Source organism: Colobus angolensis, unplaced genomic scaffold (genome assembly GCF_000951035.1).
Source record: "Colobus angolensis palliatus isolate OR3802 unplaced genomic scaffold, Cang.pa_1.0 Scaffold80, whole genome shotgun sequence".
NCBI classification, from domain to species: domain Eukaryota; kingdom Metazoa; phylum Chordata; class Mammalia; order Primates; family Cercopithecidae; genus Colobus; species Colobus angolensis.
In genome coordinates, this window is record NW_012121821.1 from 934,345 (window position 1) to 948,733 (window position 14,389).

The 14,389-nt window shown below is 42.6% G+C and overlaps 1 protein-coding gene across 1 annotated transcript in view; it reads left to right on the forward strand.

Annotated features, from left to right (window-relative positions):
* TBK1 (TANK-binding kinase 1) overlaps positions 1-14,389 on the forward strand; it is an 85,170-nt gene that overhangs the window by 60,807 nt on the left and 9,974 nt on the right. The window contains exon 21 of the mRNA XM_011929377.1: positions 12,153-12,314. Coding sequence (XP_011784767.1) covers positions 12,153-12,314 — 162 coding nt within the window. The remainder of the gene's footprint in view (positions 1-12,152; positions 12,315-14,389) is intronic.

The following is a 14,389-nucleotide window of genomic DNA, read 5'->3' on the forward strand; positions in this document are numbered from 1 at the left end:
AAAAAAAAAAAAAAATGCAATTCATTTAAAAAAGAAATAAGAAATGTATAAAATATAATGCCTAGGACATTTCAATCATCCATTTTTTCTTTAATTTTTTTTTCATTCTTTCTCACTGTCAAAATAGGGATAATATCAAGTCTCTGTTTATATGTACCATTCTTCAGATATGGATTAGCACAATTTGGGATGTTAGAGCCCCAAGAGAACTTAAGAAAAATCATCTTCACCAATTGTTTCATTTTAAAGATAAGCAAAAAGGCCGGGGGCGGTGGCTCAGGCCTGTAATCCCAGCACTTTGGGAGGCTGAGGTGGGTGGATCATTTGAGGTCAGGAGTTCGAGACCAGCCAGGCCAACATGGTAAAACCCCATCTCCACTAAAAATACAAAAATTAGCCGGGTGTGTTGGTGGGTGCCTATAAACCCAGCTACTTGGGAGGCTGAGCCAGAAGAATCACTTGAGCCCGGGAGGTGGAGGTTGCAGTGAGCTGAGATGGCACCACTGCACCCCAGCCTGGGCAACAGACCAAGACTCAGTCGCAAAAAATAAAAATAAGATGAGCAAACTGCCTCCAGAAGGTTAGATACCTTAAGCTCCCAAAACTATTACATAGGCACAACCAGAGCTTTATCCCAGATTATCTAATTCTTGGTCTGCTGCTCTTTTTATCACACCACAGAGCAATGGTGAGTAAGTAACAGAATGTGAACATACGAGTCCTCACTGAATATTTTACTTATAGCTTTCATCAGTAGAAAATCTATACCCAGAAAGTTTATCTATTTTTCCAAAGTAAAGCTTGTTGGTTTTCTTATTACTGTGGAGATTGATAGCCTGATTCCAACAATCTTTTCACTTATATACAATATTATGAAAGAAAGTTTTTTTGTTGAGGCCAAGCGCAGTGGCTCATGCCTGTGATCCTAGAACTTTGTGAGGTCGAGGCAGGCAGATGACTTGAGGTCAGGAGTTTAAGACCAGCCCGGCCACCATGGTAAAACCCCATCTCTACTAAAAATACAAAAATTAGCCAGGCATGGTGGCAGCCACCTGTAATCCCAGCTACTCGGGAGACTGAGGCAGAAGAATTGCTTGAACCTGGGAGGCGGAGGTTGCAGTGAGCTGAGATTGCACCACTAGACTGCATGCAGCCTGGGCAACAGAGTGAAACTCCGTCTCAAAAAAAAAATTCTGTTGAAATATTACTCTATCATAATGGGATTATTTAAATATATGTTTTATAGGATTATATCCCCTCAAGAGCAAGAACTATCCTTTCTTCTATCTCCAGTGTTTAACATAGTGTTTTGTATGTGGGCAGTCAATAACTATTTACTTTACTGAATTGACTTATGAATACAGCCCTATGGAATTTTGAGTTAAAAAAGAATGAATTTATTCTTAGAAATCTGCTCATCCCTGGGGATCCTTGCTCCACCCTTCTGTGTAGATTAATGGATTGTGGCAACCATCAACATCAGATTGTCTCTTTAGGATTAAACTCTCTGTCACTCATCAATATCCTAGAGTCATCTAAAGGTTGACAGAAATATGTCAAAGTTTCCTTAAGTACCTTCATCCCGATCAACCCCACTTGAAAACATAAATGGTCTCAGGGCAAAACCGGTGCATGATATTTTAATACTAATTAAGTGAAGGCTCCCAAATGGCTTTACTCCCTGTAACAGCATGATTCAGCTGACTCTCCCTGCAGCTCTCTTTTGTCTACCCCTAGAAGACAGTAAGTTACACCAAGGCATGATTTAGGAAGAAATATAGAAGAAAAGTCGTAAATCTGAATTTGGTACATATTTTACACACCGTGGTAATCTATGATCTTGAAGGAGGAGAACGGGGAGGGGTGTATGAGAAAAGCCCACATTCCATGGCCTGGAGCCATTTCTAATCTAGTTGAAGAACCCAAACTATATATAAAAAACAGAGTTCACGAGCATTGTAGGCTGCTGGGAAGATCAAGGGATTTCAGAGTCAGACCTGGCTACTGAGAGCTGTGCTACTTTGAGAGCTTGTGGAACTTCAGAGTCAGACCTGGTGTGCTACTGAGAGCTGTGTGACTTTGAGCAAGTCACTTAGATCTCTCTGATGTGGGCTTTCTTGTCTGTAAAATGTGCAGATTGGACTTGATCTTAAAGGTTCCTTCCAGTTTCATAAATGCTGTGAAACCAAGACACAGTAATACAAAGCAGCAGCAGAGTTGCTGAAGAGCAGCATGGAGGAAAGTTTCTTGATGTCAGATAGTATACCACCATGTCATTCATCTGCAGAAACAGGACTGGCATTGCTCATTGTCGTAATATCTGAGACCTTATGTTAAACCCTGCTAAGGAGTTTACATACCAAATGCATACATGCTCTTTTTAAAAAACAAATATGAGATCTGGTGAAACCCTGTCTCTACTAAAAATACAAAAATTAGCCAGACGTGGTGGCATGCACCTGTAATCCCAGCTACCCCGGAGGCCGCAGCAGGAGAATCACTGGAATCCAAGAGGTGGAGGCTGCAGTGAGTCGAGACCGCGCCACTGTACTCCAGCCTGGGCAATAGAGCAAGATTCTGTCTCAAAAACAAAACAAAACAAAACAAATTTGAGATCTAGACTCTCCATATATAGGATAAGCCCTAAATTTTAGGCTCCTGCTTACGGAAACTGGCCTCCTTTTCTGTGTAACCTGCTCCAGGGCACTTTGGGGTTCCCAGCAGTCATCCTGGTCATTTAATTTCTGTGGCAAGGACATCACTTTCACAGCCTAGCTCTTCATTTCTTTTCCAAATCATTACTAATGCCCAATCAAACATTGTTTCCAGGACACCCCCTTGAAGACAAAAGCCTATCCTATTAATTTATTTTTTTAAATATTTTTTCAGCTCCTTTTCATCATGACTTATAAGACAAACAAACTCTCAGGATGGTCAGAAAATCAGAGCTAGAAGACCTAGCTGTTTTCCGACAGTCTCTTTAACGATCTTCTCTGGTTCTCCCTTTCACCCCTTCCTGCCCCATGTTTTAGCAGTTACTGAGGTTGCATGACCGAATGAACGTCTACTGCTTCTTGTAAGGAGGCAGATGTAAGCACATCTGGTCAACACAGAAACCCACCTCTCACCACAGGGAAGAAGAGAACGGAGGGGGCTGCTTACTAGACAGCGCCCCATTTGTCTCCAGCATTGTATGGCTTTCTCAAGGACACTAACGTAGATCAGAAGCCCTGAGAGAGAACTGCCGTGGAAGAACTGGCAGAGGAACACTCTAGCATGGATACTCTGGTGTCTTGTCTGTTGGAGGGTAGGATGTAACCTCCTGGTAGAATGTATTCTCTGTGCATCAGTGGGGCAATAGAAAGGCTAATGGACAAGATGACATCACAAAATCTGTTCTATATTTAGTGGCCTGTAAAAGCAAATGATCAGCCGGGCACAGTGGCGCATGCCTTTAGTCCTCACTAACCAGGAGGCAGAAGGGTCACTTGAGGCCAGAAGTTCAAGTCCAGCCTGAGCAACACGGTGAGGGCCCCATCTCTGGAAAAAAAAGGCAAATTGTCTCTAAGTGAGAGGGAGCCAGCTTGAAACAAATATGGAACTATCACTGTAAAAGCCTATTTATTTTTCCTCTGCAAGGAAAGAGGAGAAAGTTTAGATGCAGGAAAAATATTTTCATGCACAGAGTTCTTACCAATGGTTTAACGATAACTCAGACCCTTGACAATATTATCAAGCCATTGTAATACAAAAAAAAAAAAAAAAATCAATACTTATTAGCTCCTGAAACACAAAGCAAAGAATGGAGAGGGGTCTCCTACACTAAATAAAATTCTCTCTGCTTAAGGCAATCGAGCCCCTTTTATTCTGAGGCACTGCTCTAATGAGCAATCTTACTCATACCAGTGTTCCTCAAACTACAGTCACTACAACTTTAAATCGTCCTCAATAAAGTTATATCAGGAGGTAGCATAAGTTTTTTGGAAGACAATAACAATCCCACGAAAAACTGGCTGATGATTGGTCAAAAATAAAGACATTGCTTCTGAGGGTTTCTGCCCTCATCCATAATGTGAAGCTGTCCCGACTGCTGACCCAAGAACCAGCAGTCTCCCAGAAGGTGAAATGTACAAACAGAAGCCCTCCCGAAGCAAATTGTACAAGCACAGATGGGGCTGAGAAATGTTCTCAGAGACAAACAACATATAACACATTGCACAAGCAGCTAAAAGACAGGAGAGATGTTAAAAGCCAGATTTCAGGCTGGGTGTGGTGTCTCACGCCTGTAATCTCAGCACTTTGGGAGACTGAGGCGGGCGAATCACCTGAGGCCAGGGGTTCGAGACCAGCCTGGCCAACATGGCGAAATCCTGTCTCTACTAAAAATACAAAAAAAAATTAGCCGGGCGTAGTGGCGGGCGCCTCTAGTCCCAGCTACTCGGGAGGCTGAGGCAGGAGAATGGCGTGAACCCGGGAGGCGGAGCTTGCAGTGAGCTGAGATCACGCCACTGCACTCCAGCATGGGCAACATCTCAAAAAAAAAAAAAAAAAAAAGCCAGATTTCACCAGAAGATAGCAAAGTCTGATTAGAACTCCCAGATCTCAGGAGATATATAATACCCTAACAGTGAAGGGCCAAAGGAGATTGTGATCACGTCCAGATTCAATACAAAACCTAGGCAGCTGGAGACAGAGAGGCCTTGGGCAGGTGAGACTTAAGGGGTCTCAGATACACACATTATTACTGAGGCAAGGCTCCCCTCCCAGTTGCTGCAGCAAGGCTCAAATCTCAAGAACCTCCAAATTGTTCTAGTCCAATCAGCCTAAGCCCCCTGGAGACAAACCTGTAGACCATGCAACCATGGAGAGACCTCAAACCAGAGGAACCGTGCGGTATCTCATCAAAGGAAATTACAGAGCTATTCTAGGATTTGGAAGAAGGGTGGAATTTACGGTTTGTTTGTTTGTTTGTTTGTTTGTTTTGAGAGGGAGTCTCACTCTGTTACCCAGGCGGAGTGCAATGGCAGGATCTCGGCTCACCACAACCTCCGCCTCCCGGGTTCAAGCAATTCTCCTGCCTCTCCCTCCTGAGTAGCTGGGATTTCAGGAGCATGCCACCACGCCCAGCTAATTTTTTTTGTTTGTTTGTTTGTTTTGTTTTTTGTTTTTTGTTTTTGTTTTTTTGAGATGGAGTCTCGCTCTGTCGCCCAGGCTGGAGTGCAGTGGCCGGATCTCAGCTCACTGCAAGCTCCGCCTCCCGGGTTCAAGCAATTCTCCTGCCTCTCCCTCCTGAGTAGCTGGGATTTCAGGAGCATGCCACCACGCCCAGCTAATTTTTTTTGTTTGTTTGTTTGTTTTGTTTTTTGTTTTTTGTTTTTGTTTTTTTGAGATGGAGTCTCGCTCTGTCGCCCAGGCTGGAGTGCAGTGGCCGGATCTCAGCTCACTGCAAGCTCCGCCTCCTGGGTTCAGGCAATTCTGCCTCAGCCTCCCAAAGTATTGGGATTACAGGCGTGAGCCACAGCGCCCAGCCTCTATTTTTTTTCTTTTTTCTTTTTTCTTTTTCTTTCTTTCTTTTTTTTTTTTTGAGACGGAGTCTTGCTCTGTAGCCCAGGCTGGAGTGCAGTGGCATGATCTTGGCTCACTCCGCCTCCCAGGTTCAAGCAATTCTCCTGCCTTAGCCGCCCGAGTCGCTGGAACTACAGGCACGTGCCACTACACCCAGCTAATTTTCGTATTTTTAGTAGAGACAGGGTTTCACCATGTTGGCCAGGATGGTCCTGATCTCTTGACCTCCTAATCTGCCCACCTCAGCCTCCCAAAGTGCTGGGATTACAGGTGTGAGCCACCGTGCCCGGCCAGAATTTAGGTTAAATTTAAATGAAGTAGTGTTTCCATAGGTGCAAAGCAGGGCTGTGTGGGAAGGGGTCAACATCAGGTCTGGACTGCAGAGGGGGATCCAGGCTCCTGTTTCCTTAGAAATCACACAAAATTCGTATCTGAAGTTCTGCACCTGGCTTGGAAATCGAGGCTGCCTTTTTTGTGTCAGTGTGACTTAGATCCTCCAGGCAAGAGTGGGATGTTTCACTACTGCTGATGTTTATTTCAATTAGCAAAGTTTCTCACAGTGCATGGCTTTAGGGATTTCTTAGGGGATCATTGTGACACTTTATAGCTGCCGTGTGTCCCTGAGAGAAAGAAACATTAGCATTATCTGTCTCTATCTTCGCGATCTGATGAACAGTAGGAAAGAGTTGAACTTTCTCTGTCCAAACTAATTTGTACTACCTTGTTAGTTATTGTTGTATTTTTTAAAATTTTTGTTTTCTTTATCTCTAATTCTTTCCACGTTTGCCAATAGCTTCCCAATACAATTTTTCATATAATAAAACATTTTATTTATTTTATTTATTTATTTATTTTTTAATTTTTTCTTTGAGATGAAGTCTTTCTGTGTCACCCACGGTAGAGTGCAATGCTGCAATCTCTGCTCACTGTAACCTCCGCCTCCTGGATTCAAGCGATTCTCCTGCCTCAGCCTCCCGAGTAGCTGAGATTGTAGGTGTCCACCACCACACCTGGCTAATTTTGCTATTTTTAGTAGAGTCAGGGTTTCACCATGTTGGCCAGGCTGATCTTGAACTCCTGACCTCAGGTATCAACCTGCCTCCGCCTCCCAAAGTGCTGGGATTACAGGCGTGAGCCACCATGCCTGGCCTAATTAAACATTTTAGATAGCTAAGCACTTCTACACCCCCACCTCCACCCCAGATCCCTCTTTTTTCCTTGATTCCCTCCTTTCTCTTGTTCCAATGTGTACAGTTTGTTTTCCAGGCCTAGTTGGGCCTTTATCCTGGGAATTCCCTTTACCTCTTTCTTGAGTTAGATCATTTACTTCTCAAGTCCTGCTCCTTCTTCATTCTTTGTTTAATCCTTCACTGTAGTGTGGAACATCCAGTAGCTTTCTGTAAAATGGGTATGTGAAAGGCATTTCATGTCTGATATTCAGAAATTTCCCTATAAAGTGCTTTGGAGTGAGCTTTTAAATTTATTTATTTGTTTGTTTGTTTAAGGATGGGGGACTCGTTATGTTGCCCAGGCAGGTCATGAACTCCTGGGCTTAAGCAGTCCTCCCACTTTAGCCCCCTGAGTAGCTGGGATTACAAGCATGAGCCACCGCACCTGGCTTAAAAAGTATTTATTTAACCAGACACTCCTTAGGCCCTTTTAAGCTAGAAACACATGTCTTTCAGTTATGGGAAATTTTCTTGCATTATTAATTATCTTCAACGTCCATTTCAGTAGTGCATATATGGTTCAGTATTAGGAAGCTATTAATGTAATTCACCATATCAATGGATTTAAAAGATGGAAAAAGTCTATGATATTTTCAATATATGTTGTAAAGGCATATAATAAAATTTGCCATGTATTTCTGAGTTTTTTAAATCTTAGTAAAATAGAAATGGATGGAAATAGATTTTCTTGACATGATTTTTATATATCCCACAAACTAAAACCCAACATCAATGTCTAATATATTGCCATTAAAGTGAGGAATAAGCAAGAATTTCCACTATTACCACTAATACGTAATATTGTTCTAAACATACCATAAGATGCAAAAACCCAGTGGGATGGAATGTGACTGAAAATTTTTGGAAAGGAAAAGATACCACTGGCATTATTTACTCCCAACATGATTATATATCAGGAAAATTCAAAAAAAAGTAATTAACTGAAAATAAGGAATCCTGGCCGGGTGCGGTGGCTCACACCTGTAATCCTAACACTTTGGGAGGCCAAGGCGGTTGGATCCCCTGAGGTCAGGAGTTCGAGACCAGCCTGACCAACATGGTGAAACCCCGTCTCCACTTAAAAGACAAAATTAGCAGGGCATGATGGTGCATGCCTGTAATCCCAGCTACTCAGAAGGCTGAGGCAGGAGAATCGCTTGAACCTGGGAGGCGGAGGTTGCAATGAGTTGAGATCACACCATTGCACTCCAGCCTGGGTGAGAGAGCGAAAATCCATCTCAAAAAAAAGAAAGAAAAGAAGGAATCCTATAAGGTATCTATTTGTAAAACTAGTATACCAAAACTAATAGTTTTTCTTTATAAAAATAATAACCAAGAATAACAAAAAAAAATTTGTAATATCAGTGAAGTAACAAAATACCTAAAAAATAAACCTAACAAGACGTGTATAAGGCCTATCAGAGAAATACTTAAAAAGTCATCTTAGGAACATAAAATACGATATACATGGAAAGGTATCCTTTGTTCTTAATGAAAGGATTCAATATTGTATTGATATTAATTCTCCCCCCCCCATTAAGCTATAATCTTGATGTGGTCACAAAATTCAAAAAATATTTTGGGGGAAACAAAATAAAATGTTCTAAATTTCATCTGGAAGAATAAACATGGAAGAATATGAAAGAAGATACTAACCCTACCAGATATCAAAATATATTACAAAGCTGCTAAAAAGAATGAAATAGACCTGGACTTACTAATGTATTGCTATGGAAGGATAAGAGAGAGAACAGGTTGCAGGGCAAGATGTAAGTATATGCCACTTGCACACAGAAAAGTAAGTATACTGTACATACATACACACATATACACTTTTTTTTTTTTGACACACAGTCTTGCTCTGTCACCTGGGCTGGGGTACAGTAGCACAATCATGGCCCACTGCAGCCTCAACCTCCTGGGCTCAAGCGATCCTCCCACCTCAGCCTCCCTAGTAGCTAGGACTACAGGCACACATCACCATGCCCAGCTAATTTTTGTACTTTTTGTGGAGACGGAGTCTCGCTATGTTGCCCAGGCTGGTCTTGAACTCCTGGGCTCAAGTGATCCTCCTGCTTTGGCCCCCAAAGTGCTGGGATTACAGGCATGAACCACTGCGTCCAGCTGCACACTCACTTTAAATAGTTATAAAGTTCACATCAGACTTCTAGACATTGTTTACTCTGGGAAGTGGGGTTGAAGTTGGGACAGGGAAAAATGGGGAAACTCCCTTTTACTCTCTATTATTTTTATGACTTTACTTAAAAGACTAGGCAATCATAACTCAATAAAGTGTTTTTAAAATAAAAAATAATTAAAAAGATAAAATTAAAAAATCATCCAAAGTCAATGAGAACAAAAAACAAAGAAGGAAGCAAAATCTTTTGCAGGATGAATTTCAATTCATCACATTCTATGGTTGGCAGAACACTCACTGCTCTTTCATATACTCCATCTGTTAGTCCATTCTTTGCATTGCTATAAAGAAAATACCTGAGGCTGGGTGATTTTTAAAGAAAAAAGGGCTCTATGGGCCCATGGTTCTGCAGACTGTATAGGAAGCATGGTGCTGACGTCTGCTCCTGGTGAAGGCCAGGAAGCTTCCAGTCATGGTGGAAGGCAAAGAAGAGGCCAGTGTATCACATGGCAAGAGGCAGCAAGAGAGAAGGAAGTTCCAAGCTCTCTTAAACAACCAGGTCTCACATGAAGAGTGAGAACTCATTACTGCAAGGATGGCACCAAGCCAGCATGAGGGATCCATCCCCACACTGGGGATTACATTTCAACGTGAGATTTGAAGGGGACAAACATGCAAGCCATATTACCATCATAAAGGATCTTGCGGCCAGGTGAGTCTGAGAAGCAATGTGTACTTGATTTCCTCCTCCTCGGAGACACCCAACATAAATTAGCACATGTATGTTGTTCTGCAGTTAAAAAAAAAATGTTTAACTTTGTTGAACCATTGTTTCCAGACTTATTCGAATGTAATTTTGGCCTGCTCTTGTTGTCTCTGTCTCATTTGTATACCTCCTAAACACGAAGGACATATTCAAAGAGAGATACGGTCCGAAGGGAGAGGACCCTGAAAGATAACAGACACCACAGTGTGATGGGGATACCTTTATTACCAGACATATAATCAAGGGGGAACACATTTTGGGAAATACTGGCAGGTTCATTACTTTTATTCTGTGACTAGAAGCTCAAAACTCCAAGAAGTCACATGATTGATTGTGCATGGGCATATGATTTGAAGTTCTTTCTCCCACCTCCCTCATATTTTTTTCAAAAATATATTAGCTCTGGGCTGGTGTGGTGGCTCATACCTCTAATCCCAGCACTTTGGGAGGCTGAGGCGGGAGGATAGCTTGAGTCCAGAAGTTCAAGACCAGCCTAGGGTACATGGAGAGGCCCCATCTCTACTAAAAATAGAAAAGTTAGCTGGGCATGGTGGTGCACACCTGTGATCCCAGCCACTTGGGAGACTGAGGCACAAGAATCACTTGAGCACGGTGAGTGGTGGTTGCAGTGAACCAAGATCATGCCCCTGCACTCCAGCCTGGGTGACAGAGCAAGACCCTGTCTCATATATATATATGTGTGTGTGTGTGTGTGTGTGTGTGTGTATGTATATATCTGTGTGTGTGTATATATGTATATATGTGTGTATATATGTATATATATGTGTGTGTATATATATGTGTGTGTGTGTGTATATATATATATATATATATACACTCTTAGGATGATAGAAATCAGATCAGAGGTTGCCTGGACAGAGGAGAGGACAGACTGGGAAGGGCCATCCTGAGGGTCGATATGTCATTACTTTACATTTTATTGGGATGTGATTTACCTGTGCATCAAAATTGACCCAACTGGAAATCTGTGCATTTTATTGTATGTAAATTCTACCTCAAGGAAATGAATCTAAGTGAATATATATATATACATACATTTACTTGTCCCAACCTGAAGTTGGGACAGGGAAAAATGGGGAAACTTCCTTTTACTCCCTATTCTTTTTATGACTATACTTAAAATATTAATTATCTAGGGAATCATATCTCAGTAAAGTGTTTATAAGCACATATATATATGTGTGTGTATATGTGTATATATTTTTATATATAAGCTCTGAAGACATTTAAGACACAGATTAGCATTGTGGCTAAAAGCAGAGGCTCTAGAACAAAACTCCCTAGGTCCGTAATCCCACTCCCTGCTTGTACCTGACTTTGTTCAAGTTCCTCACCCTCTCTGTCAAATGGGGATAATAACGGTACTACTGTTGCAGGCCTCCTTCGTGAAGGTTAAGTGGGTTGATAGAGATCATGCATTTAGATTGAAACCTGGCACACAATAACTACTCAGTAGATGTTAGCCTCTAAATCTAGCCATAATGGTGCATTAAAGACAGTTGCTCATTTCTGACTTCTTTTTTTTTTTTTTTTTTGAGATGGAGTCTCGCTCTGTTGCCCAGGCTGGAGTGCAGTGGTGCAATCTCAGCTCACTGCAAGCTCCACCTCCCAGGTTCACGCCATTCTCCTGCCTCAGCCTCCTGAGTAGCTGGGACTACAGGCGCTCGCCACCGTGCCTGGCTAATTTTTGTATTTTTAGTAGAAATGAGGTTTCATTATGTTGGCCAGGCTGGTCTCAAACTCCTGACCTCATGATCTGCCCACCTTGGCCTCCCAAAGTGCTGGGATTACAGGTGTGAGCCACCGCGCCCAGCTAATTTCTGATTTTTTAAAGCAAATATATATATGTATGTGCGTGTGTGTGTGTATGTGTGTGCATATGTGTGTGTATACACACGTAGATATACACACACACATGCATATATATATGCACATATATGTTGTAGGTTCCCAGACTGGAAACCTAGAAATATGTGTTAAATATGAATTTGGTGTTTCAGTTCTTTGGATTTCTGTTACTATTCCTGCTAGCTAAAAAAAAAAGTATTGAGGTCATAATGGAAAGAAGGACACTGGAAAAAAAAGAGAAGGACCAAAAAACCAAGATGACTGATTAAAATTAGAGGTATTGCTACAGCCCCTGGGGAGTCTACATTAAAGTCTTAAAATAGATGGACTTTGAACATCTATGAGCCCAAAGGAGCTAGAGATGACCTTTCTTTAGAATACGTGAAACTGGTGCCCAGTGGCTAAACAGCGTCCCGAAGGGCTCCAGATGTAGCCTTCTGATGAAAGAGATCTATAGACAGAGAAGGTGATTGGACTAAGCCAATTTATGGCACTGAGCTGGAAACGGTTGCGGGGTCATCTGTAGAAGGGTGTGGGGACTGGGCCACCTCAACCAGTGCACAAGCTCCCTGTTATGGTCTGAAAGAGTGCAGAGACTTGTGACCCCACCTCACCCAGACCTGGCCCCAGTGCCGCTCCCCCAGCTGACCCACCCAAGCAATGCCTCTGATGTTTGGGACATCAGAGCCCTTCCCTGTAGTGATGCTCGATTGTGCCCCTGTAGCAGGTGTGCTCCTAAAGTGGACAGGTAAGTGATAATCTTTGATGGAGAAATCCATCCCCACTCCTTGGGCAGTGGCAGGAGAAAGAGGCCCAAAGTCCCTCCTGTGAGGCTGAGATTAGGATCCCAATGTTAGAGTTTCTGTTCTTTCATCCTCTCCTGCTCTGGACCACATCCCTTCATGAATATGTCCTTGGTGTCAGGGACACCAAAAAGACATCAACTCTAAAAGTAGGTAAATCTCCCTGGGCCAAAACTAAAGTCTGAGAAGTCTGTCTTTTAATTTTGAAAGTCCTCACTGGATAACCTGATGCTGAAAACGACACATGGGCTGTATCACCTATGCACCAGGAAAAGAATCATTTCCACAGGTATCAGGATTGTGGGTAATGTTTCCCTTCTTCCATGCATCTATGTCGCTGTTTTCCAAAGCTCCATCGTGCCTGTCACTGCCGTTTATTGGATGGCTGCTCTGTGTCTGTATTCTACACTGAAACATTGTGTTAGTATTCCCCAACCCTCTTTATTTTGACCAAAGGAGAGATTTCAGGAGCTCAAAGAGGGTAAATAATTTGCCCAGGTCACACAGCTTTAAAGAGGCATAGTCAGAAGAAGTAAATTTTAGTTTCAGCAATGCCTGAGTCTGAGCTCTCCTCCCACCTTCAGAACCCTCTGGGGTCTCTTCTCCCAAATGCTGGGAACACAGCCCTTCTGCTGGCTTGGTTGATTCATCTCAATTGGAAAAGGGAGTCTGTGAAATTATACAACGCTCAACTTGTGAAGCTTCAAATTTTCAGTTTCACACTTGAAGTTCTTTAGGCACGGTTAACTTTTTTGGAACACCATGAGGCATGAAAGCAGATGCCTTTGGAAATGAACTGTTTTCTATGACATGGTTTTCCAGACAGATCTGGGAAGCTCAGTCAAAGGAAAATGAACATCTTTGAAAATACCAAAAAAGTCTATGTTACAGGGTAGATCTTCTCCGGGCTCAAAACTATTCACTTATTTCTTTTTTTGAGGGCATATAAAATAAAAAACAGAAATTGCAACCGAACTTCTGTTCTCCAGATGTCAAATCTATTATTTTCCTCCCAGCTCCTGCTGGGGGGATGTGGGGAAAAATCGGCAGGGACCCCTTTTCACTGTCCTTTAGACATGCTAGGGCATGCCCAGTGCTGATGATGAAATATGTGCTTAAAAACGTTTAACCCTTTGTCCCATCCTCTCTCCTCCTCCCACTCAGCCCAGCACCTGCACGAAAGAGCACAAATGCTACCCACACATAAACACGAGCACCTACCAAGTCTCTTATCAAAAGCCATTTTAGGATTGCAGCTATCAGATTGTTTGAATGATGTGCCTTCTTAGATTTTTTTACTGAGATGATTGAGAGTTGATTCATAATAAGGACTGTGAAACTTGGGTGCCAGGAGTCTCAAAGCAAGAAATTTAAAAACTGGAAGTCTCACCCACCTAAATTATCCTTTTAGCTATTGTCATAGCCATTCAGCTACTTGGTTTCAGCTAGAGAGGCTGGAAGGACAGAAATTTATCTGTCCCCGTAGGGGGCTAAGATGCAACAAAACACATATAGAACTAATACCATCAGGCTCCCGGGGGAAAGGTGGGGAAAAGTGTATCTTCATTTCCATTCCTCTCCCACTCCTCCGGGCTGCTGGGACCCTTTGGAAATCCAGAAAAAGAGTGTCGCTTCTCGACCAACTACATCCCCCAAGCCCAAATCATCAGGCACAGGGCCGGAGGGGTAGGGAAGAGTGCTGACTTGTGTTAGGGCAAAAGAAGATGCCCATATTTTTTTTAAAAAACTGCCGCCCTGTTCTTTTTCTGGAATGCTTTCTCTGTTGATTTGCTTGAAAAAATAAGCTTCTGGCCAGGCACAGTGGCTTACGCCCGTAATCCTAACACTTTGGGAGATGGAGGCAAGCAGATCACCTGAGGTCAGGAGTTCAAGACCAGCCTGGCCAACATGACGAAACCCTGTCTCTACGAAAAATACAAAATTTAGCCAGGCATGGTGGTGGGTACCTGTAATCCCACCTACTTGGGAGGCTGACACAGGAGAATCTCTTGAACCCAGG